The sequence below is a fragment of the Dictyostelium purpureum genome, assembly GCF_000190715.1.
Source record: "Dictyostelium purpureum unplaced genomic scaffold DICPUscaffold_4, whole genome shotgun sequence".
Classification (NCBI taxonomy): Eukaryota; Evosea; class Eumycetozoa; order Dictyosteliales; family Dictyosteliaceae; genus Dictyostelium; species Dictyostelium purpureum.
The window spans coordinates 178,297-203,346 of record NW_003519341.1 but is presented as its reverse complement, the minus strand read 5'-3'; the positions used below and the strand labels follow the sequence as shown (position 1 = coordinate 203,346).

The 25,050-nt window shown below is 25.7% G+C and overlaps 9 protein-coding genes across 9 annotated transcripts; 2 read left to right on the top strand and 7 right to left on the bottom strand.

Annotated features, from left to right (window-relative positions):
* Window positions 1–287: 287 nt before the first annotated feature.
* Window positions 288–7,028, bottom strand: DICPUDRAFT_96302 (uncharacterized protein). The gene is made up of 2 exons (XM_003283163.1): window positions 7,003–7,028; window positions 288–6,876 (listed from the first exon to the last, which is right to left on the bottom strand). Exon 2 carries the CDS (start codon window positions 6,807–6,809, stop codon window positions 372–374), a length of 6,438 nt encoding a protein of 2,145 aa, XP_003283211.1. The 5' UTR covers window positions 6,810–6,876; window positions 7,003–7,028; the 3' UTR covers window positions 288–371.
* A 1,298-nt stretch (window positions 7,029–8,326) lies between these two features.
* Window positions 8,327–10,889, top strand: DICPUDRAFT_146878 (uncharacterized protein; the record flags this gene model as incomplete). Its single annotated transcript, XM_003283195.1, has 2 exons — window positions 8,327–8,510; window positions 8,587–10,889. The coding sequence occupies 2 exons, from the start codon at window positions 8,327–8,329 to the stop codon at window positions 10,887–10,889; spliced, it is 2,487 nt and encodes an 828-aa protein (XP_003283243.1).
* Window positions 10,890–11,074: 185 nt separating this feature from the next.
* On the bottom strand, window positions 11,075–11,881 carry DICPUDRAFT_146877 (uncharacterized protein; the record flags this gene model as incomplete). Its single annotated transcript, XM_003283162.1, has 1 exon — window positions 11,075–11,881. The coding sequence occupies one exon, from the start codon at window positions 11,879–11,881 to the stop codon at window positions 11,075–11,077; it is 807 nt and encodes a 268-aa protein (XP_003283210.1).
* A 458-nt stretch (window positions 11,882–12,339) lies between these two features.
* On the bottom strand, window positions 12,340–16,127 carry DICPUDRAFT_52125 (CPSF domain-containing protein; the record flags this gene model as incomplete). Its single annotated transcript, XM_003283161.1, has 2 exons — window positions 12,340–15,647; window positions 15,734–16,127. 2 exons carry the CDS (start codon window positions 16,125–16,127, stop codon window positions 12,340–12,342), a joined length of 3,702 nt encoding a protein of 1,233 aa, XP_003283209.1.
* Window positions 16,128–16,584: 457 nt separating this feature from the next.
* Window positions 16,585–16,906, bottom strand: DICPUDRAFT_146875 (uncharacterized protein; the record flags this gene model as incomplete). Its single annotated transcript, XM_003283160.1, has 2 exons — window positions 16,585–16,817; window positions 16,897–16,906. The coding sequence occupies 2 exons, from the start codon at window positions 16,904–16,906 to the stop codon at window positions 16,585–16,587; spliced, it is 243 nt and encodes an 80-aa protein (XP_003283208.1).
* A 1,046-nt stretch (window positions 16,907–17,952) lies between these two features.
* On the top strand, window positions 17,953–18,165 carry DICPUDRAFT_146874 (uncharacterized protein; the record flags this gene model as incomplete). The annotated part of the gene is made up of 1 exon (XM_003283194.1): window positions 17,953–18,165. The coding sequence occupies one exon, from the start codon at window positions 17,953–17,955 to the stop codon at window positions 18,163–18,165; it is 213 nt and encodes a 70-aa protein (XP_003283242.1).
* A 291-nt stretch (window positions 18,166–18,456) lies between these two features.
* Window positions 18,457–19,806, bottom strand: DICPUDRAFT_74212 (uncharacterized protein; the record flags this gene model as incomplete). The annotated part of the gene is made up of 1 exon (XM_003283159.1): window positions 18,457–19,806. The coding sequence occupies one exon, from the start codon at window positions 19,804–19,806 to the stop codon at window positions 18,457–18,459; it is 1,350 nt and encodes a 449-aa protein (XP_003283207.1).
* A 192-nt stretch (window positions 19,807–19,998) lies between these two features.
* DICPUDRAFT_74211 (uncharacterized protein) lies at window positions 19,999–20,871 on the bottom strand (the record flags this gene model as incomplete). Its single annotated transcript, XM_003283158.1, has 1 exon — window positions 19,999–20,871. The coding sequence occupies one exon, from the start codon at window positions 20,869–20,871 to the stop codon at window positions 19,999–20,001; it is 873 nt and encodes a 290-aa protein (XP_003283206.1).
* A 502-nt stretch (window positions 20,872–21,373) lies between these two features.
* DICPUDRAFT_52123 (uncharacterized protein) lies at window positions 21,374–24,928 on the bottom strand (the record flags this gene model as incomplete). Its single annotated transcript, XM_003283157.1, has 2 exons — window positions 21,374–24,498; window positions 24,607–24,928. The coding sequence occupies 2 exons, from the start codon at window positions 24,926–24,928 to the stop codon at window positions 21,374–21,376; spliced, it is 3,447 nt and encodes a 1,148-aa protein (XP_003283205.1).
* Window positions 24,929–25,050: the final 122 nt, after the last annotated feature.

Below are 25,050 nucleotides of genomic sequence, written 5' to 3'. Positions count from 1 at the left end.
CCACCCTCAGTGACAAAACTTTCATTAATAGATTATAGTTATGATTTTACAACAGAAGCAATACCAACCTCCATTATTTCACTCAGTTTATCCAACTATATAAACATTGGATTACTTTTAAAACTACCATCAAATATTATTGATCTTCATTTAATTTATAATGATAAGGTCGATTATAATAAACTAAAAAATCAAATAATTAAATATATACCATCAAACATTACATCATTTAAAATAAATGAAGAGTATATATATTTAAAATAATAAAGAAAAAAAAATAAGATATAGTTTTACAAAAACACTCTTTTATTTTTATAAAAAATTAAAATATAATTAATTCTTTTATTGTTTATTTCTTTTATTTATTTCTTTTATTCTTTTGTAATATCTTTATTTGAAACAACTATAAATGATGGTGTGTTTTTATAAACTAAATGATTTTGACTTTTGCTACTTCTTGTAAAGAATCCACTTCCATTATCTTTTGATAATAATAAATCTAGTAACTGATTGCTATTAGATTGAGTTGCGTAATGAAGTGAGGTTAAACCATCTCTATTTCTGCAATGAATATCGGCGCCATTATCAAACAAATACCTGACTACATCTAAATGACCATTTTTTGCGGCAAATAACAAGGGACTCATTTGAAGATCGACTGGGTAGTAATTTATATCTGCACCGTTTGAAACAAACATTTTAACATATTCTAAATTTCCGTTCATTGATGCTCTTAATAAACCTTCATCAATTATTGAATTTTCTTGTAATATTTCATTTTTAATTAACCAATGAAGAATTTCTGTGCATTTTTGATCGATTAGAATTGAAAGTGGAGTTATACAATTTATCCATTTTAACTCTTCCTCATCCCCCAATAAATAAGTTGTGCTTGTTGATGATGTTAAACTTGGGTTAACCTTTAAATTATGTTCACCACTGCTTGATAATGATCCACCATTAGTGCTGTTATTTCTCGATTTGTGTTCTGTTGGGAAACAATCGTCAAATGGACAATTTAATAATTTTGGATCTTTTAATTTAATAAACAATTGGAAAGGCAACAAGAAACCCGAGTAACATATTCTTGGAAGTATTGAATTGGACGAAAAACCAGATGATGTTGTTTGGTATAATTCTCTAATTTCTGAAAAACTAAAATCAATGTTATCGTCGTAATCTTTGAAATATTCTTTTTGGTATAGTTCTAATTTCTTTGAATAGATTGGCTTTAGTAGGTCAATAACTTTTTTAACATCCCTAATTAATGCAATATAATATATTCTTTTTAGATTTCTAAATGCCACACCAATTAATTCTTTATTTGTATTTAGTTTATTCTTTAATTCATTCTTTTCTTCTTCATAATACTTTAATGATAAACTGTTATTGTTGTTGCTATTGTTGTTGTTATTGTTGTTATTGTTTGTTGTACCGTTACCATTTGCATTTAAAATACTTTCGACATATGATGCCAAGTTACTACTACTATTACTGTGATTACTATTAGTACTTCCATTACGACTATGAATACGAATATTACTACTACTGTTATTTCTACTGTGTATTCTATTGGATTCTATTAACTGCTTAATTAATACATCTACGTTGAATAATTGAGTTAACAATTCGAAAATTATTGATATTTTCTTGATTTCATCTTTAAAGTAATCTATTAGATCTAATAAATCAACTCCATCAAGCAACTCTAGCATTTGAATTATTAATACATTGTTGTTTAAGAGATGAGATGATATTTTTTGAACCTTAAAATATTCAATTTCTTTTCTACATTGGAATATATGCTGATTAATTAATAGCTGTATTTTATCATTTCTTAAAATTGAAAATAAACTATCTCTGATATAATCTCTTTGGAATTGCTCTGAAATGTATGGTAGATAAATAAATGTTTCGATTTTATATTCATCTCTAAATTGTTTTAACTTGAACTCGCTATCACTTTCTACACCATAACCAAATCCAAATAATATAATCTTGACATTAAATGAATTGTTTTTTATATACTGACAATAGCTTTTAAAAATTTCAATTGACTCTTGAGCTGGAGCCATAGAAAGGTCAAAAAACAGAACCATCCAAAAGCAATTTCTTAAATATAAATCGATAGTGGCAGTGTTGCTTTCTTTTTCTGATAAATACCAAAATTGAAATTCATGGCTCTGGCTTTTAATATAATCTGTGCAATTGGAAACATTTGAATGAGACCCAATCAACTTTCTGAAATAAGGAATGTGTTTATCAATACCACAAACGTTGACCTTGCTTGATGTAAAGCTATTACTATTGCTATTACTGATACTATGAGATGATGTTGTTGGTGTTGGTAAATTATTTATTGATGGTGATTTAAAATTAAAATCTGCATTTATTTCTAATATTTTTAATAATGGTGCTGAGCCTGTAATACTTGATAATTTTAAGCAGCCCTCTAAATTTATGTATTCTACTTTAGGTAAATTAAAATGTACTCTCTCGATAGTTGTAATGTCATTTGCGATAAACTTTATCAATGATTCAAAATTGACCAAACTAATCTCTTTGATTTGTGGCACTAAAAATGATTTTGAAATATTTAAGTTTACTAAAGATTTAAACTTTGATATTTTCGAAATTGCTTTTTGGTCTATATTGCTATTTGATAGTTTAACCTCCTCCAAACTAGGGGCATCAACTCTAAACTTTAACAATGGACAATCTGAGCAATTTAAAACTTTGAGATTATTAGCATGAATTTTTAAATTCACTAATAATTTACAACCACTTGTTATTAAATGAGTCAAAGCTGGCATTGATATATAACTACCCTTTAGTAATTTATTACTATTTGAAATGCTTTCAACTTTACTATTGGATAGGTCCATTCTTATTACAGTTTTTAAATTGAACGTTCTGAAAATTGAGGTTTTGATTAATTCGCTATTTTGAAGGAAAAGGTATCTTAATGCTTTTCCCTTAATTGAATCAAATAAAAACTGTTCTTGTTGAGATGTTAACTTTTTGAAATCCAGCTCTTCAATAAGCATTTCTATGATACCTTCAGATAACTCTGATTGAGTGGAGCTTTGAAATTGATTGGGTCGGTTCAAATCACCTAGTATCTCTCTAACCCTTTCTTTTTGTTCGATAACTTGAGTTAACTCGTGGATTGCTTCAGAGGGTGTAAACTTCATTGACCATAACTCTTTATGAATTGATTTAATACTTGGATACTCTCTTGATGATAAATAATCCGATAGTGGATGGTTTGTAAGAGTTTGAGAATTTAAATTTTTTAATTGAATATATTTTTCTCTTATAGTTAATTGTTGATTAAATAACAGTGGTTTGTAACAAATTGCAACCATTGGTTCAATAATCTCTAATAATTCGAAATGGGTCAATGGATTCTCTTTTTCTTTATTAAATTCGGTTTGTAGTCTTATGAGCTTTGTATAAATTTGTCTAATAGCACCTTGATAAAATGGAACACCTATTATTGTTTTTCTTTCTTGATGACTTTGATTAATATTAAAAAAAATACTCTTGAAATGCTCAATAAAATCATGGTTCATTGATTTTAAAAATTCTAGCCAATTTTTTAAAACTGTTTCAATTTTAATTTCTTTAATCTCTTTAACAACATCTCTATGAACTGGTTCATTCATTTGATTTAATAAAAATAATATTGTTTCTACTTGCAATGTTAATTTTTGACCGTCTTTGGTAACTGATGGCAAGAATGAACTTTCATTATTAATTGGTATAATATTATATCTTAAATTATTATCCTGTGGTGAAAATGTATTATTTAAATTGTTGCTACTGCTATCTATTGGTGAAATATAATAATTATTTAAACTGACATCATTTGGATTTATTATCATTGACATTATTAATACTTTAGAGATGCTGTATGGATCTAATTGTGTTAATATTTGATTATAGTTTGGTTTCTCTAATAGTTCCTGTAAATATTGGCCTCTGATACCTTGATATAAAAGTATTGGGGAATCTTTTAGTGATCCTATTTGACAATAGGGTGAACAAAATTTAAATATTCTTGTAAATAAATCTACTACAGCCAACTCCAAACCTGGATAGGTTACATCAAACCTGATATTGATACGTAATCCTTTTTTTTCTAAATAAATTGAATTTTTGTTTGAAATCCTTGAAATCAATGTGGCCATAGATGTAGCACCAAGTTGGCCAAATACCTTATTCCAGCTCTCCAGAGAGATTACTCTGTCACTTTCTGAAACTAATTTCAATACAATGTTTCCTTTGAGGTTGTTTATATTTACAATATTTTCAAATACTTCGTCCAATGTTAATTTTAGTGATAATTTTGGATTTACGTAAGTAAGCTTTACTAAATACTGATAAATATCATCTGGTATTGTCTTTGGGTTTTCTAAAACCGCTCTTATAGCTTCATATTTTGTATTTGATCCAGCACCTAAGTCTACCAATAATTTGAATAAACCATAATGTCTATTATAAGCACTGATACCTAATGGGGTTGTCCAACTACCTTGAATATTTTCAATATCGACCCCCAATGACTTTAATGCATTTAATTGGCTAAATAGTTGCGGTGTATTTGCATTAATAGCAATATGTATAATTGACCCTCCTTCATTGATTTCGTTGATATCTTTAATTGATAAACCAACCATTTTAATAAACTCCTTAATTACTGTATCCGAGGCCCCAAGCTTAATTAATTTGACTAAAATTGATTTTGAGTTTTCACCATACCATGATTGGTGTAATTTGATTTTTAATTTATTATTATTATTATTTTTATTATTGTTTACATTATTTTTATTCTTTAAACTATTTTTAACTAAATTGCTTGCACCATCTTTTTCATTAAAACCACCTTCACTTGAATTATCAACTTCGCTTGTACTATCATCATTATAAGATGTGCTATCGTGATTTATTTCTTCATCTTCTTTTGGTACAATATCATAAAGTTGGTTTTTTACTTTAATGATAAGCTCTAACCATTCAATTAAATTTTGACCTGGTAAAAATCTTCTATAGTCTGAAATTAATAGTAACTCTTTGATCGTTTCGACAATAGATTCTGAAGGTTCAGGTGGTTGTTGTTGTTGACTGAAACTATATGCTAAAAGATTTTCTCTTGATTTATTTGACAGTAATAATTTAAAGTCATATTTTAATTGATATAGCGCATCCATAAGATCGATTGGTTCTTTATATTTTTTAGCCAACTCTTGATAGAAAAAATTTGCAAATGGACATATTTGTTCAAATAGCTCTTTGTGTGTTGTTAAACCATTTATTGTTAGAATATCCCTTATTCTTGACAATCTTGACAACATATTGGTTATCCATTCCTTAGGAAATTTTATGGGCATTCCCAATTCCTTTAGGGATTTATTCCTTTGCTCCTCTTTATTATGCTCTAGATCAAACTGGGTGGTAGACTCGACAAAACTCTTGTATTCATTTTCTTTTTCAAAAATTTGAACTAACCAACTTAAGATAAATAAATTAGGGTGTTGCTTTAGTATCTGAGTCCTGACCTTTTGATTTATTGGTTCTTTCATTAATGGAATGGTGAATAATACATTTTTAAAATTTACATAATAACTATTTGTGTTTCTTTTATCCAATTCACCCCCTTCTAAGCATGAATCGTTGTCTATACCAATAATCTTATATTCTTTAACACCAGTTTCCTTATCTTCAATACAAGATACCACTAAACTATCTGGTCCATAATCGTTTTGCAACAATAGAATACTTGACACAATATGGGCACTATAGCTCTCCCTTTCTAAAAACCTGAATAAATCTGGATCTTCTTTTGCCCTCTTTAAAAACTGTTGAAAACTTTCGGCATTTTTTACCTCAAGAGTACTTTGAACAAATACTGATCTTCGTTTCTTTAAAGATCTTTCAATTCTTCTTTCTAACTCTGGGTCAATATTGAATATTTCACGAGCAAGTTTTTTATTATGCTTTTGTTTAAGTATTGATAAATCTTTTCTTTCTGGCTGATCTGCATTAGGGGGTAATATTGATATTTGGTTTAAAGCCAACAATTGAGATGGTGAAATAAGTTCTTGTTGATCCTCTTCATCGAACATTAATCTATAAAATTGATGAACTGCATTCTCTCTGGCTACTTGTAAATTGCTATCCACCACTTTAAAAAACACACCATTTACATAACTTCCAATAGCTAATTGACCATTAAAATTCTTTTTACCATTATATTCATACTCTTTGGAATTATAAGAAGCAATTTCATAGGCTTTTTCTAAGGAAATTTCCCTATATAATAAATCTGATTCGCACACTATTAGCAATGGTTTACACTCAAATATACTAAAAGACATTGTTCCTTCTTTGGCTTTTTCGACTAAATTTACAATGAATTGTTGATAATGTTCTACCAAATCATTTAATAATTCTACTACATTTTGATTATCCAAAACTATTTTGATATATTCTTTAAAATTTTCGATTCTTAATTTTAATGGTTCAAAAATTTCATTTTTTTCATTTGGGTTACTTAAAAAACCAAATCTAATATCATGATCACTTCTTAAAATAATTTCTGGTAGTTCTATTTTATTTATAATATCATTATTAAAACTATTATTATTATTATTATTATAATTATTATTATTATTAATATTATTACTATTATCTAATATATTTTTAATTTTTAATTTAATATGTTGATAGTATGCTGGTTCTGATAAATCTTTTATTAAATCTATTAATATTAAATATTTATCGTTATGAAATTTTCTTTTTTGCATTTTTATTATTGAGTAAGATGGGTATTGTGTAAAACAAATCTAAAATCTATAAAATAGAGCTGAGTATCTAAATATTAATTTATTTAATGATTAAAAGAATAAATATCAAATTAATAAATTTAAAAATTAATATTATTTTCTTTTTTTTTATTTTTTTATTCTTAAAATTATTTTAAATTATTTTTCGTTATACCCTAAAATATAATAATATCTTATTTGAAAAAAAAAAAAAAAAAAAGAAATACATATGGTACAGTGTCTATAATTTATTTTTGTTGTCTTTTTTCTTTTCTGATTTTTTAAATTATTAATTATTTTATAAAACTCATTACACGCATAATAATATAAATAATTAAGAAAAAAAAAAAAAAAAAAAACTAATGGAGGAGTGATAAATAATATCCATTTTAAATGAAAAAAAATAAAATAAAAAATATTTAAAATAAAAATAAAAAATGCATATTATTTATTCAAACTTTATTATAACAATGTAGAATGAAAAAATAATTATTTTTGTGTGAGAGGGTGCAGTTGTTTCTTTTTTTAGTGGGGGTGTGAGTGTTTTCGAAAAAAAAAAAAAAATTTTAATTATAATATTTCCAACACCCCTATTATATAAATTATTTATATATTATTTCTAAAATGGAAATGAAATCGCCAATGAGAACCAATAATAATCCACTTGGCTGAAACCCCATCACAAAAACAACAATACTCTCTAATAGTAGAGAATTAATTTTATATTCCATTAACAGTAAAATAATTGTTGTTTAAGTTTGTTATAAATATTATTATTATTTAACACCACTATTACGTATTATTGTCATTAAATATTTATTATATTTATTTAACAATGTTGGAAAAAAAAAAAAACACCGTAAAAAAAAAAAAAACACTGTAAAAAAAATAAAAATAACAACAATGATATCATTTATCTTTTTTATCGAATTTAAATTTAATTTCCAATAATAATAACAAAGTGGTTTATATGACTGATAAAAAAAAATATAAAAAAATGTATAATAAAAAAATAAAAACAAATAATAGTTATGATTTATTATTTTATTCAGGTTTAAAATAAAAATAATTACCTTGAAAGATTTGATTCAATTTTGTAGCAGTATATAAAAATTCACATTTTTATTTCTTGGTATAATCTAAATTTTATTGGTTAATAATTTTTTTTTTTTTGTTTTAATATAAACATATCTTAAATATTATTTTTAAAATAGTTTTGTGAAAAAAAACTTAAACAAATAAAAACAATTACACTCATGATTAACAATTTTATAAAAGCGCCACAAATAAAAAAAATAATGAAAATAAATTTTAAATCAAATTAATTTAAATTTAATTAGTTGTTTATTTTATGGAAATAATTGATCGGTTTTAAAATGATTTTTTAAAAAAAAAAAAAAAAAAAAAAAATTAAAAAAAATAAATTTAAAAAACGAAAATTTTTTTTTTTTTATTTTCATTATATTTTATAACAAAGAAATAAAATAAAGGAAAAAGAGATGGCAATCAAGAAACCAGGTCTAGTTTTAAACGAAAATGAAAAGTTACTGGATAGAATCGAAAAGCTTGATTTAAACGAATCAAATATATTAAATACAGATTACATTGCAAATAAATTAAGGACATCATATCCCGAATATAACAGAAAACCATTAAAAGGATTTTTACAAATGGTAGAAAAAGGTAAATAATCTATATTATTCACACCTATAATTAAAATTAAATAAAATTTTAACATAATATAAAAATATTTTTATAGCCATGCAAACACTTATAAATAATTTATCATCAGCTTCAGAAGAGGAGGACGATAAAATGGACGATGAAAAAGATTGTGAAATTATATCACCACCAGCACCAGTTGAAAATAATAAAATAAACGAATCATTAGTATCATCATATAAACAAAACCAACAACCACAACCACAAACCCAAACACAAGCACAAGCACAATTAGCAAATGGCAAAAGAAATAGAGATGATAATGTAAATAATACAGCTACAAATATAGATAATATTAATGTAAATAACAATACACCAAATACAAAACCAAAAAAAAAAGTTAAAAATTCAACAAGCAACAATAGTTTCCCATTTTCACAAAATAAACAACAACAACAACAAGGTGATAAAGAAGAAAACGCACAATCATTGATTCCAACTATTACATTCCAAAACTTGGGTGGTGTTGAATCATGTTTAAGAGAAATTAGAGAACATATCGAATATCCAATTTGTCACCCAGAGATTTATTCACATTTAGGTGTAGAACCACCAAGAGGTATTCTTTTACATGGTCCATCAGGTTGCGGTAAAACTTTATTGGCAAAAGCAATAGCAGGTGAATTAAAAGTACCATTGTTTGCAATTTCTGCAACTGAAATTACATCAGGTGTATCAGGTGAGTCAGAAGCCAGAATTAGACAGTTATTTAGTAGCGCAATTGCTCAAGCACCCTCAATTATATTTATTGATGAAATTGATGCTATTGCACCAAAAAGAGGATCTGCATCAAAAGATATGGAAAGAAGAATTGTTTCACAATTATTGACATGCATGGATAGTTTAAATTATTTATCACAGCAAGCAAATAGTAATGATGGTGCATCAAATGGTAATATTGATCCAGATATTTTAGAAATTGATAATATTTCAACCGATCAAATTAACGATATTAAAAATCTCAAAAAAGGTCATGTTGTTGTTATTGGTGCTACCAATAGACCCGAGTCATTGGATACAGCTTTGAGAATTGGTGGTAGATTTGACAAGGAAATTTGTTTAGGTATTCCAGATTCTGCAGCAAGATGTAAAATATTGAAGGTCATCACCTCAAAAATGAGATTAACACCAAATTTCGATTACGAAGAAATAGCAACTCTTACTCCAGGTTATGTAGGTGCTGATATAAATTTATTAGTTAAAGAGGCTGCAACCAATTCAGTAAATAGAATTTTCAACTTGGGTCACGATAATGACGAGGGTTTATCAAAAACACCTCTACAAAAAGATCAATTAAAGGATTTATATATAGAAATGACCGATTTTAAAAAAGCTTTAAAGAAGGTTGTTCCAGCAGCTAAAAGAGAAGGTTTTGCTACCATTCCAAATGTTACTTGGGACGATGTTGGTGCTTTAAATGGAGTTAGAGAAGAGTTAACCAATTCAATTCTTAGACCAATTAAATTCCCAAAGAAATACAAAGATATGGGTATCGATTCACCAGCAGGTGTTTTAATGTATGGTCCACCAGGTTGTGGTAAAACTTTATTAGCTAAAGCTATCGCTAATGAATGCCAAGCTAATTTTATCTCTGTCAAAGGTCCAGAGCTTTTAAATAAATATGTTGGTGAATCTGAACGTGCTGTTCGTCAAGTGTTCCAACGTGCTGCTGCTTCATCACCATGTGTTATCTTTTTCGATGAGTTTGATGCTTTGGCACCAAAGAGAGGTGGGGATGGTGGTAATCAAGCTACTGAACGTGTCGTAAATCAATTGTTAACTGAAATGGATGGTTTAGAGAAACGTTCCGAAGTATTCATTATCGCTGCTACAAATCGTCCAGATATTATCGATCCAGCAATGTGTAGACCAGGTCGTCTTGATAAAATGGTTTATGTACCATTACCAACACCAGAAGAAAGAGTAGAAATTCTTAAAACTCTTACACAAAAGATTCCAATTGATCCATTGGTCGATTTGGTTAAAATTGGTACAGATACTCGTTGTCATTCTTTCTCTGGTGCCGATCTTTCATTATTAGTTAAAGAAGCTGCCAATCATGCCATCTCAAGAGGTTTCGAAAATAAAGATATTACAGAACATACAAGTCAATCTGATGTTGTAAATATGGACGATTTCATTTATTCATTAATTAAAATAAAACCTTCAGTTTCAAGAAAAGATGAATTAATGTATGATAAATTAAATAATGATATAAATAAATCAAGAGATAAGAAAAATAATAATAATAATAATAATAATAACAATAACAATAATATAAATAATAATATAAATAATATAAATAACAATAGCAATAATAATGGTGTAATGATGAGTTAATAAATTAAATAAAAAAAAAAATTTATGTTTTTTTTTTTAACATTATAAATTTATAAATTATTGTATTAAAAAAAACAAGCAAAAAATGACAGAATAATATAGTTTTTATAGATTTAATAATATTATTTTAAATTCTTTTATTTTATTTGGTTTTTAAATTTTAAAATTTATAGAAAAGATTTAATTTAGTTAACACCTTTTGCATAAATCCTTTTACATCTTTTGCATAAATCCTTTTCATTTTGAGGTTGACCAAAATGATGTATTTGTCTATAATGAACATTACAATTACTCTTTGTCATTACTTTAAAACATCCAATATGATCGCAAAAAATTTCTTCTTCTTGTAGAGTTGAATCGGGCTGAGTTAATCTAAGTTCATCCAATAAATCTGAATGATTTTTTCTGATATGGATAAAAATTGTGTTTAAATTTTTAACGAAATATTTTTCATTACATTGACTACATAGATATGTATCCCCATTCCAAATTATTAAACGCCTAATTAAATGGCCAGGGTATTTTTGCTTTTGTTTTAAATTTGGTTGGCATTGTGAAATATTATCGATATCTTCTTTATTTATTATATTGTTATTACCTAGTTTATCTTGAACCAATTTTAATTGATCAGCATGTGTGTTCCTTATATGATCGTACACATATCTTAATTTTTTATATGTTCTAGCATTAGAGTTGTTTTTAAAACAAACATTACAATATATATTATCATTATTAATTAAAACTAATTTTTTTACTATTTCTACGGGAAAAATTTCTGCAATACTTTTGTTATTATTTCTCTTTACATTATTATTATTTTTATTAATATTATTATTTTCTGAATTATTATTATAATTATTAGGGTAATAGCTTCTAATTTGAAATTGTGGTGAATTTATTCTTTGGTGTTTTTTTGGGGTTTTTGGGCTACTATAATCTCTAAGTCTAGATTCACTATTTAAAATGAAATCTATATTATTTTTATTATCCATTGTTATAATTATAATTATTTATAAATTATCAATGAAATTATTTAAAAATAAAAATTCAAAAAAAAAAAATAAAAATAAAAAAGGGGGGGTGACGAATTTATATTATATATTTTTAATTAATTTTAATAAAAATTTAATTTATTTTCTAAATTTATAAAAAAAAAAAAATATTTTTTTGACAATGAACTTATAAAGTAATTAATTTTTATATTTTAAAAAGATTTAAAAATAATTACAAAAATAATGCATGCTTCTTTTATAAATAGAAATAACCCTTTAAATTTTTTTTTGTGATATTTTTAAATTAAAATAACCCTTTAAATTTTTTTAAGTTTTTTTAAAAAAGGTTTAATAAAAAAGAGATAATTTATTTCTTTATAACACTAAAATAATAATATTATTTTTATTATAGTTTTTTTAAAAAAAAACTTTTATTTTTATTTTTTTTTTATATTTTTTTATAATAATTTTTGAGATCTAATATCTTCTAATTTCTTTAAAACTTCAGAAGGTGATCTTGAAAGTTCTTCGGCGATTTGTCTTTGTTTTTGAGGGTCTAGAGTAATGAATTGTTCACATAGGTCACCATCTATAATATTTTTAACAGGGAAATAATAGGAACGATAGGCCAAGTGGTCACGACCGCAAAGTGGAGCATGTTCATTTCTGAGTTGAAGTTCTAGGGATGAGAAAAAGTCAACATCTTCTCTTGATACAAATGGAATGAGAGCACCAATAGCACCACTAATAGTTGTATATAATAATACATCACTACCACCAACAACCAATGAAGTTTTATTGAGAGTAGTAATTGCATCACCAGCGAAAATATTTGCAATATGTTCGAGTTTATGTGGAGCTCCATTGAGAAGACCAGATTCGAATTTTAATTTTGAGCCAGTTGGATCTTCTTCAACTTCATCGGATACATTTGATGGAAGACGAAGTATAAAGATATTACCAAATTTATCGGCACCTGCGACAGTATCATAGTCAAGCATTACACTGGAGGTTATCCAACGTGGAGCTAAATCATCTGCAAAAACATATAACATATTTTCAAGTTTTTTATATTTGATAAAGTGAATTGACTCTTGAATGTCACCGACTACTAAACGATCACCCAATGAATGAATGTTGACTATAGTGTTTGGAAGGTTTTTAGTTTCGCATTTTCTTAATAATTTCTTTTTACCCATATCGTAGATACGAATATTTTTACCAACACCAGCACATAAACGACCTTGGAATGGAGCCATAGCATAAACTGGTTCTTCGGCTTCAGTTTTGTAAACTAATTGTAATTTCTTTCCTTCTTCTGTAAATTTATAAAGATTGATAGAAGCAGATTCGCAACTCTTTGGATTTAAAATAACATTGTTACCACAACCAACAACTAAAAAGATTTCACCGTCGCCTCTATCACTAAAACTTAATGTACATAAACTGAAACCTGCTTCGTTTTCGTCTAATTGATATGATTCGTAAACTTGATGTGATATTGGATCGATGATTTTAATAATAGATCTCCATTGACCTCTACCTGCTTTTGGTTTATATATAAATTTAGGTTTTTTAATTTGACCATCTGTGTTAGCATCGTCATTGTTATCGTCCATATCCATATCCATATCCATATTTTCTTGAATCTCTTGTTTTTTCTTTTCATATTCGGCTTGTCTTTCTGCATTTATTTTTTCAATATCGATTTGCTCTGTGTTGTAGTTGGTTTCTGTCTCTAATGTAATAATATAGTTGGTTTGTGGATGAACAATAAATCTTCTTGGTGTGGCACCCAATTTGATGGTTTCTTGATTGAAAAGATCACCCAATTTATCGATTGTAAAGATAATAATATGATCTTCGCTTGTGGCTACAATTGATTCTGGTGATTGATCTGATGATAAATTTGAGGCATTTTCTAATGGTTCAACAGAGAGTGGTACGATCTCTAATTTACCTTGATTTGCATAATTTAACCAAACTCTACTGGAAAGTGCTAAAATACCATTACCACCTCTAACTTTAATTTTGAATAACTTGACAGGTCTTCTACCGAGTAAACGAGTACGAATATCTGAAAGTTCACCTGAATAATTGTCCAAAGTAGCACGTTTAATAACACCGTTCTTTAAACCTACAAATAAAAATAATGAGCCACCCATATTTTGTGAACTAACTTTGAAATTATCTACACCTGCTTCGTTGACCTGCATTTCTACAATGGATAGACTTTCAATGTAAACTTTATCGGTATCTAACATTGAAATTTGACCCAAACAGTTATCTCTATCTAATGACAATAATCTTACGGGACCTTCCCAATCACTGATAGCCAAGAAACGAGCCATACTTCTTCCTTTTGGTATTGGTGAGATTTCAATACAAGCAATATCTCTTCTGAAATCCTTTTTAATAATTTCTGTTAAACCACCAGATTGATCCAATTCAAAGTAAATTACTTCACCACCACTTAATGCGATAACTAATTGGTTTTGGTTGCAAGTGGCACGTACAATTGTCTTTCTACCTGGGGCTCTCCATTCATTAGTTCTCATATCGGAACGAATAAATCTAAAACCTGTTGGGAAAACTTGTAAAATTGAATCTTCACCCATTGAACCAATTAATAGAGTTGTTGTGCTTTCTAAAATACCACTTTCATGATTCTCTTGAATAGTTTCACCTACACTTAATACTGATGTGCTTCCAACGAATGATACTACAATATATTTATCGGTTTGGTCTTGTGCTGATGGTGAGTTTGATTTTGGTACAGTCCAAATACCACTTGGTACACCTGGTAATTTTGCATTGGTAATAGTTGAAACTGATAGACCGTGTCTTAAAACTTTTAATGATGAATCTTTACTTGTACCACAAAGTGAATAAAGTTGGGGATTCTCTTCACGAACAATATCTAAAACTTTGAAATCTACAATTGGTGATAATGATGATAAGGTTGATGTTTGTACCAAATTCTTTAACTCTTCTCTTTGTTTGAACCAAATGAAACCATCTTTTTCTTCCATTGTAATGGTACCTTCATTGTTGCCTTCTTCGGTATCGTCACCTAATGATTTAAAGAAATATAATGAATGATCACCAAATTCTGATGCAGCAAACAAGAAACCATTCTTTAATACAGTTAAACTATTTGCTAATGGAATTGTATCGAAATAACTAATATTAACAGCGGTAACCATCTCTCCTTTAAAGTCTAATGTGATCTTGTAGAGGTCACCAAATTCACTTTGAACCAAAAAGAAAAACATATTTTTTTGCTTGTGTGATGAATAAGATACAATTAAAAGACCTTTATCTGGATTACTATTATAACGTCTTGGGATTTTAGCTCTAATTTCTGGATGATCTTGATTTCTATAGACAATATAATCTTCTGATGTGACTAAAACACCACCTGGACCTTCATTACTTCCTGGTACTGTCATTACAATATTTGCAGTGTCATCAATTTGATCACTCCACTTTCTTACAACATTATTTAAACCTAGATCCAATTCATAAAATGTTAAAACCTTCTTTTTGCCATTATCTTCTAAATCCTCTTCAATATTACCACCACTATCATCTGAATAATCTACTGAAATAGTTGCAAATATTGGATTTTCAAAGCCTACATCAACACCACACATTGAAAATATAATTGTACTTGATTTATGTGCTTCCAATGGAGACGAAATTGTTAATTTGGCTGATGAATCTCTATTTAAAATATAAACTAATTTTTGTTTTTCAATAGCACCTAAAAAAACAAAAAAAAACAATTTAATCAATATTAGAATTTAATAATGATAATTATAATGATTTATAAAATAAATCTCTACATACCAATCATAAAGGCTCTACCTTTTGGATCAACTGCTAAATATTGACCTGGTACAATTCTACGACAACCTGAACGACCAAATGTTTCTTGGTGAACTTTATCAAATTGATTTTTAGTTGAATTATATTCTAAAATAACAACACGTCCAGAATCAGAGCCAACAACAATATAATCTTTTGAACCACTTGTTAAACGAAACGGTATAATGGAACGTATAACACCAAAAACTTCTGAATAGAGTACCGATGACATTTTACCATCCTCATCATATCTAATCATTTCTAATGATCTTCCATGATTTAATACAATTTCAATTTGTTTAGTACCTGAAAAATTACCACAAATCGATTGATATACTGCTGTTGGTCTTTGCAATGTTAAATTATATAAATACATTCTTTTTTAATTTTAAAAATAAAAGAAAAAAAAAAATTTTATTTATTTATAATTTAAATTAAATATAGAATATAAATAATCTAAATATATAAAAATAATTTAAATATATAAAATAATAAATTAAAAATGCAAAAAAAAATTTTGAAAAAAAAAAAAAAAAAAAAAAAAAAAAAAAAAAAATTTAAAAAAAAAAAAAAATTTCAATTCAAAAAATTTCAAAAAAAAAAAAAAAAAAAAAAATAAAATAAGTGTGAACACACAATCAATCTTCTTTTGGAAAATCATATATTTCAAAAATTATATTATTAATCAGTAACATATATAGGCTTATCAAATGAAATTTAATAAGAAATAGTGGTAGTGGTAATAAATTATGAAAATTAATTTATTTAATTGATCATTACAACATTATTTTTATAAATAATAATAAAAATTGATTTTTTGGGTTTGTTTTCTTTTACAATACTTTTGGAAGTAAAGGTGCTGAGCTTCTTCCTGTTGAATTTTGTTTAGGAATCAAAGTATGGTAAACACTTTCGAGAGCATTAGGAGCAAGATTAAGTGGTAAGGGATTTTTAGCAGGGGCAACTACAGCAACACCATCATTAGATTGGCTGTATCCCGATGATGAGGAACAACCAACTGATTTTTGACCTAAGGAATGAATATTAGCAATAGATTGAATTGATTCTATAATAAAAAAATAATAAAGTTAATAAAGTAAATAAAAAAAATAAAAATAAAAAAAAAGATAATAATATTTTATTACCAAATAACATTTTTTTTTATATTTATTTAAAAATAGTTTTTATAAAAATTCTAAATTTATTTATTTATTAAATTATTCAATTGAATGATTAATTAATGAATGAATGAATAAATTAATGAATTAAAATAAATTATTATTGAATTTATAGTATTTAAAAAAATAAATATTTAATATTATTTTTATTATTTTATTTTAAAATTTATTTATATAATTTTATTGGATGCTTTAATAAGATCTATAAAACATTTATTTGATTATAGAAAAGAAAAGTGACAAATAAAAAACCATAATTTAATTCGATATTGATTATTGGTTTGTTTAATATTTCAATATTATTGTGAGTATCGAAAGGTATTTTTTTGGACATATATCAACTAAAATATATTTTAAAATTAAGTATCAACTTTTTTTTTTATTTATTTAAACAATTTACAATTGAGGTTATATAATAAAATAATATCGGTGAAACAATTAAAATTAATTTAAAAAATTGGTTGTGGAGGGGTGAGAGGGGAACATTTTTTTGGGGTTTTTTGTGTATCTGTGTCTATATATATGTAATTCTGATGGGTAAAGTATTGTGTGTGTGAAATGGGTTAAAAATTTATTTTTACAAAATTTAAAATTTTAAACAATTAAAAAATTAAAAATAGAAAAACATAGAAATATTATTTTTTGTGATTGTTTTATATAAAATTAATGTAATAAATTTTATTTTATATTATTATTAATAATATAATATAAAATTTTGTGATTACTTTCCTTATTTTTTTAAAAAAAAAAAAAAAAAAAAAAATAGAAATAATCATGAAATATAAAAAAAAATCCATTGAAATTTAAATTAAAATTTTATAAATTACAACACCCCTCTATTTTATATTATTTCTTATTTTGAGATTGTAAATATTTATAATACAAAAAAAAAAATAAAAAAGAAAGAAAAAACAAAAAAAGTCCCATGATAAATAAATTCAATTTTTATTGTTATTTTTTAAGATAAAAAAAATATATATTATTACACAAGAGATTGATATTGATACACAAAAGTAATAAACCATGAAAACCTTTATAAAAAAACCCTGTGTATGGGTTAAATACACAAAAACAAACCAAAAACCAAAAACCAAAAACCTTTGTGTGATGAATAGTTACACAAAACAACACATCCTATCTTTGGTTCAACCATTGGATAGGGATACTATCAATATTAAAAGGCCACCAGATACAAATGGTTCGTCAATTGACGAATACATAGCTTCTCCTTATTGATTATAGTAATTGTAATAATTGCTATATGATGTGAAAAAATGACCCCTGGTATTGTATCCAAATAATTAAGATATAGTATCACAAACCATTGTATCTGGTGTGCGCAATTATCAAAATCATTCTCTTTTTGTTATTTATAAAATTTTTCTTTATATTTTTATATTTATTATATATTGATTTAATTTTCAAAATTATTTTATTTTTTTATTGGTTTATTATTAACCATTAATTTAAATAATTATAATACAATGGTTTTAATTTTGGATTTCTATCTATATTTTAAATAATCTTTTACAAGTAGATGGATTTTTCTTTTTGATATGAATCTAAAAATTTAAAGATTATATTTTTTATATTATTATTATTATTATTTCTTTCTTTGTTGATAAGTTCAAAAATTTCTTTGTTGATAGGTTCTAAAATTTCTGATGATGATTTAGGAAATATAATTGAACGCAATGATGATTTATTATTTTTAAAGAAATTTGAAAGTGCATTTACTAAAAAAATTTTCGCCTCTCCCATATTGTCATCGAAATCTTGGATATAATGAGTATCCCAACCAACTCTTAAAGTGGTAATATTATGATTTTCGTTGCAATGTAAAAGGAAGGCTTCGAAAGAGTCGAAACTGCATATTAATGTTGTAATATTTGGTACCTGGATGAGTGGTGATAGTTTTTCCGAGCTGCTTACAATGAATAATTCTAAACCCAATGATTCTAAAGTTTGATTACCTATTAAAGTTTTTAAAAATTCGGTTGGCTCTTCGTTAAGTGGTGACAGGCCACCATCCATACAATGTCTTAATTTTAACACCTTTAATATTTTATTTTTTGAGATTTCTGATTTTCTAAATAACTTTGCAACCAATTTACTTGTGTCTTCATGATCACCCAATCTAGCAGTAAATGATTTGATTGCTGGAGATTTTGAATTTATTACTTTTTCAACGAAATTATGGGGTGTATGGTGGTATTGGTCAAATTTAATAGTTTCTACTTTAGTACAACAATTTCTTAAAATACCATCCAATTTCTCTAAATTCAAATCCATATCCACATGAGTCCTAGCTCTTGTTGATATTGAGATTTTCTTTACACCTGGATATCTTGATAAAAATTCAAAAGAAAATTCAAATTCATAGTAATCTTCTTCATCTTCGACCAAATCTAATTCGTCAGTGTTTGAGCATGGAACTTCTCCTTTGTCCCAATATAAATGTACACCTTTGAATTCATAAAATTCGTCACATGTTGGATTCTTTTCCATAAAATGAACATTGACATTGTTAAATATAACTTTTTTTAAATGTTCACATTGTTCTAAAAGTTTATTTTTGATCTTTTTAAGGTGCTTAGTTGAATAACTTTTCCAAATGTTATGAAAACTTTCCATCTCTTTATACCTTATTAAAAATAGTTCATAGTTGTTATTTTTTTTTGATTTCTTTATTGACCTTATTAGATTTTTAGGATCAAAGTTGATGATATGTTTATGAGTTATTAAATTTTGAATGATTTGAAATGATTGTTTTGAAATTAAACTTAATTCTAATATCCTTCTATAAGAATTTTTATATGATAGATATGGCAATATTTCATTAAAAATTAATGAATTTAATTTTGTATTTATTTTCATAATTAAGAAAAATTAAAAAAAAAAAAAATTAACCAAAAATCTAAAAAAAAAAAAAAAAAGTTTTGTCGAAATTTTTTTTTTTTTGACGTCAAAAAAAAAAGTAAAAAAAATCTAAAAAAAATAATAATAATTTTAAAATATTTGTAAATTAATTAAAGATATTTTTTTATATTTTATTTTTTTTTTATATTTTTAATATTTTAAAAAACCATTTGAACTATTACTACTTGTGCTATTATTTAAATTATTTTTAAATTTTGATTCTTTTAAAACAAATAGTTTTTTTGATGATTCTATCATGGTATCGATAATGAATTGATTAGATGATAAAGAGATTTTTGTTAAATTTTGGAATTCTAATGGTTTTTTTAACAATTCGTTCACTTGGTGATTAAATTTAATGATTTCTAAATCGTTTAATTCAATACTATCTTTTTTTGCTAGTCTACAAGCTTCTTCTATGGGTAAAATGACATTTTGATGTTCGTTATAAAGATTTTGAATTGTATTAAATGCTTCCAAGTTTTTCTTTTGTGATTCTTCCATTTCTTGAATTTTAGCCTCTTCAATAACTTTAAACATTTCATACAGTTTTTTAAATTCACTTGAAATTATATTTTTACATGATTCTTTTTTTAACTCGCTGGCTTCTAATTGCTTTTTTGCAAGTTCCATTATTTGGTCGTTGGTTTCTCTGATTGGATTTAATGTTGATAATATATTGTTTTCTTTGATAGTGTTGATTATAGATTTGGTTTTTTCATCGTCTAGAATTGATACTCTATGTCCTTTATGATAACCGGATAGACATAGCTTGCATATTGGTTTATCTTGACAATCGTCACATATAAATTCAATTTTCGAATCCCCATGAATTAAACAATCTATAATCTTACCTCCCTCGGTACTGCTGCTACCAACACCACTGCTAATGCTGCTTCCATCTTCGATCTCTGTTATTGTAGATTGATTACAATCAAATGTTAACTCTTGTTTAAGTAACTCTTGAAGATTTCCTTCACTATTAAATTTTTTTCTTTTTAAATTTGAAATACTATTATTCATTCTATTTTAAATAATAATATTATATGTATGAATATATTTATTTTTTTTTTTTTTGAATTTATTATTATTTTTTTTTCAAAAACTATAATAATTATTAAACAAAAACTAATAGTATTAAAAGAAATGGTCTATTAATAAAAAATTATTTAAAAAAAAAAAAAAAGAATATTAATAATATTTAAAAAAAAAAAAATAAAATATTAATAAAAAAAAATAATTTAACGATAGTAATAATCCTATTTTAGAAATTTATTTTTTTATTTTTTTTTTTTATTTTTTTTTTTTTATTTTTTTATTTTTTAAATTAATTTATTTTTTAAAAAACAGAAAAAAAAAAATTATTATTTGAAAAAGTAATTAGATATACGAAGTGAATCAGTTATACAAACTGAGTGTAAATCAAAAAAAAAAAAAAAAAAATTAAATTTAAATATACAAAAAAAAAAAGAAATAAATATTTATTATTTTTTTAAATTGTTTTTTTTTTTTTTTTTTTTTAAAATTAATTTCTTAAATATTCAAAATTTAATTCGTTTTCAATTTCTTGAAATCTATCTATATTATCTGCGACATCTCTGTTTTTAGATTCATGCAAATATTTGTAAAAGAAAGCTTGTTGAAATAAGTAAATTGTTTTTTGAATACCAAAAGATTTAAAGAATTTCTTGTTGTATTTTCTACCTGGAATCCATGTGCTTTTAACAATAGCTTTTGTGTCTATATTGCCATAGTTGTCAGTTGAAACTAAAATATTTGAAAGGAAAATTATAAATTTTTGTTCACCAAATGGAAATCTTTCTAAATTCATAATTGAATGAACAAAATTTGGAAAATAAAGATTGCCGCATTGTGGAATTGTTTTAGCAAACTCACCAATATCACTGGTTTTTAATGCAGCATTTGTCTGAGCTGAAAACATTAATTGTTGGTGAATTGCTCTTAATATGGATGAAATACGACCTAATACATCACTTTGAATATATTGGTAACATTCGATATGATTGGTAAATACATCGGTTTCTCTTTTCTTTTCTACGACTGCATATGTAGCATGTTTGTTGATTCTGTATGAAACAGCTTGTAATATCATTGTTCTCAAATGATTTAATAATACCTCTGCTGTTTTTGGTGTTGAAAATGTTGTTTGGTCATTATCGATACCATAATAGCTTTTAATTGTATCAATAAATCTACCAATACCATTGTTTGGATAATCTACTCTAATTGATTGCTTGATGGTTTCGATATACTCTTGTGGTGGAATACCAAATCTTGAATCGATAGTTTCAAAAACTTTATCATCTTTATTTAGAGATGAAAAAGCATGGATGAATCTTAACGAGTTTAATAAACCTGTAATATTTGGATAACCCTTGTTTTCTAAAAGATTTGACATTGTAATAAGTGTATTTGTAATTGATTTGTTTATTGGTTCAATTTTGTTTGTTGATTTGTTTCCGTCGCTGTCATTAAATGATTTCTTTTTGATATTTAATAATTTTTCAAATTCAAAATCGTTATTTGGAATTGAATTAAATTTATAATTTAATAATGATTCGTAAAAGGTTGAAAAGTCTTCATTCTCTTTAGTATCTGGTGATTCTATAGTTGCTATTTCTTCTGAACTATATAAAATATTTAATAAAAATGAATCGATTTTAACTTGCTCCATTTTTTCGAAAAATGAATTACATGCTCTTCTAATTGATGATTCTAAAACATGTTCCCACAATTTAAAGTATTCTGAATTTGATTTAAATAATGGTTTTAATTCTTCCTGAGTTAAAACTAAAAGATAGGATGTAACTACAAAAAGATTCTTTGGTTGATACTGGATGTAATAAATTTGTTTGTTTAATATAGATTCTAACTGTGATAAGATTCTTGGTAAAGCTTTGAGGTCTATTACAATTTGACGTAATGTACGGATATATTGGAAAATTAAGAGTAGTTCTCTTTCACCAATATCATTCTTTGAAATCATATTGCCTAATACTAAAAAGAGTGAATCGATTTGATCAAATGAAAATGCTAATGGATCTAATGTTACAAAATAGGCAACAATGTTTTTTAATTGATATTTAATTGGCTTCCAATGTTCTTTGTTGATATATAATGGTAACCATGAATTGATTGGTTCACGTCCACGACCACGGACTGCGACTGATTGTACATCTTGACCAACTTGGAAACCTCCAGTTGTTCTTTCTTGACCATGTACATTTAATGAAAGTTTAATTGCATCTTCGATTGATGATTTGCAAATGAATGTTGTTGAAACTTCTTGAATACGAATTTGTGTTGGATCGTCTACAACACATTCTGGTCTTTGAATTGATAAGCCAAAGCCCATACAGTCTTTTTCTTCTAATGCTTCGGTCCAATCTGATAATGTTAATAAATCTGAAAACATTTGTTTTGATGATTCAAAATGAGTTGATTGTGGTTCTTCTAAATCTTCAAATGAATCGATGTCCAATGAAAGTTCTTTAAAGTTCTGTGCTTCTGATTTGATAACGTTTGCGTTTCTAGCAACCTTTAAATTTAAACGTCTTTGTCTGCTTGTGGATTTGAATAAGTAACGATAAGTAATATCAGCGACACGAGCATTTGATACAGAGCTCCATGAGGTACGATTCCATCCATTTACTAATTCTAATAACTGATCTATCATAGATTGACATTGTTGTTTTAATTCTACCAAATCTGAACGAACACTTGATTTAATTTTAAATAATTGATTGTTTTCAATTTGATCGAGATCCTTCTTAATATTTAAAAACTGTTCTAAATATGATTTTTTAATTTCATCTGATGGCTGATTTGATTGATTATAAACTTCAATTTCTGATAAAATTGTATTTATTTTTGAATCTAATTTGATTAATTTTGAATAGTATTTTGATTCGATAGATGAGTCGTTTTTGATGTTTGGTTTGATTTCGATTATTTGTTTATACTTTGAATCACCGTTAATATCCAAGTGTACCTTAACTGAATCTATATTGTAGCCATTTGTATTTAAATTGAAATTTATTTCTGAGCTGCCAAACTTATCCAAAACCAAATTTATAGACTTTTCATTAGACTTGAAATTTGAATCGTTGAAAAAAAGGTTTGATGTTTTCTCTACAAGGCCATCGTTATTGTCGATTTGGTTGTAAATTGTTTCTAATTTGATATTTAATTTTTTTGAACTGCTTGAACCAATAACATACTTTAAAATGAATGTTAATTTTTCTTGAAGTGCAAATGAACCATCGGATGGGTCTGAATATTGATAAATGCCTGGTGATGTGCCTAATAAACGACGGATACCATCTAAATCATTATAACGTGAGTTTTCTGTAAATCCCATAGTGCTGACTACAACACTTCCTTTAGCTACATAGTCGATTGTATTACGAAGATCTTTAAAAGCCTTTTTATGATCTCTAACGGTTGTGTGGGCACCATCTGTTAATAAAACAATTGCAGTGTCTGTTTCTGGGTCATAATCTTTATCTGATTTCAAACCGGTACCAATTCTATAATATTTTTTGATAATATCTTCTGTTAATGAAAAAGCAGATGCAAAACATGTTTTACCATTTGGCTTTTCTTTTAAAATTAATTCTCTAAAGTTATCTTTAATTAAATAAATAATATGAAAAAATTAACAAATTTAAAAAAATAATTAATATTTCTATTTTATTTATTTTTAAATAAGTCTACTAAAATATTTGTAATAGTTACCTTTATTATATTCCAATCTAAAACAAATATTATTAAAAAATAAAATTTCTAAAATGATTTCTTGGTCCTCAACATTTGAAATGATTGAAAATAAATTTAAAAGTGTTGATTGAATTTGGAACCATGCAGTTTGAATTGATCTTGATTTATCTACTAAAACAATTAACAAGAGTTTTCTTTTTGTTTGTTGGACTGGTATTTGAATGGTTCCTTTAATAATACCGTCAATTGAAACTGATTTATCTATTAAATTAGCTTCGAATAAATCTATATTTAAATCATGAACCATCAATGGTTCATTATTGTTATAATCTATATCCATTATTTTAAAATTTGTTTAGTTATGGTGTGTTTTTCATTTTTTTTCTTTTTGTTATTTTTTTTCTGGATCTAATATCAAAAATTAAAAAAATTAAAAAAAAAAAATTTGAAAAAAAAGAGAAA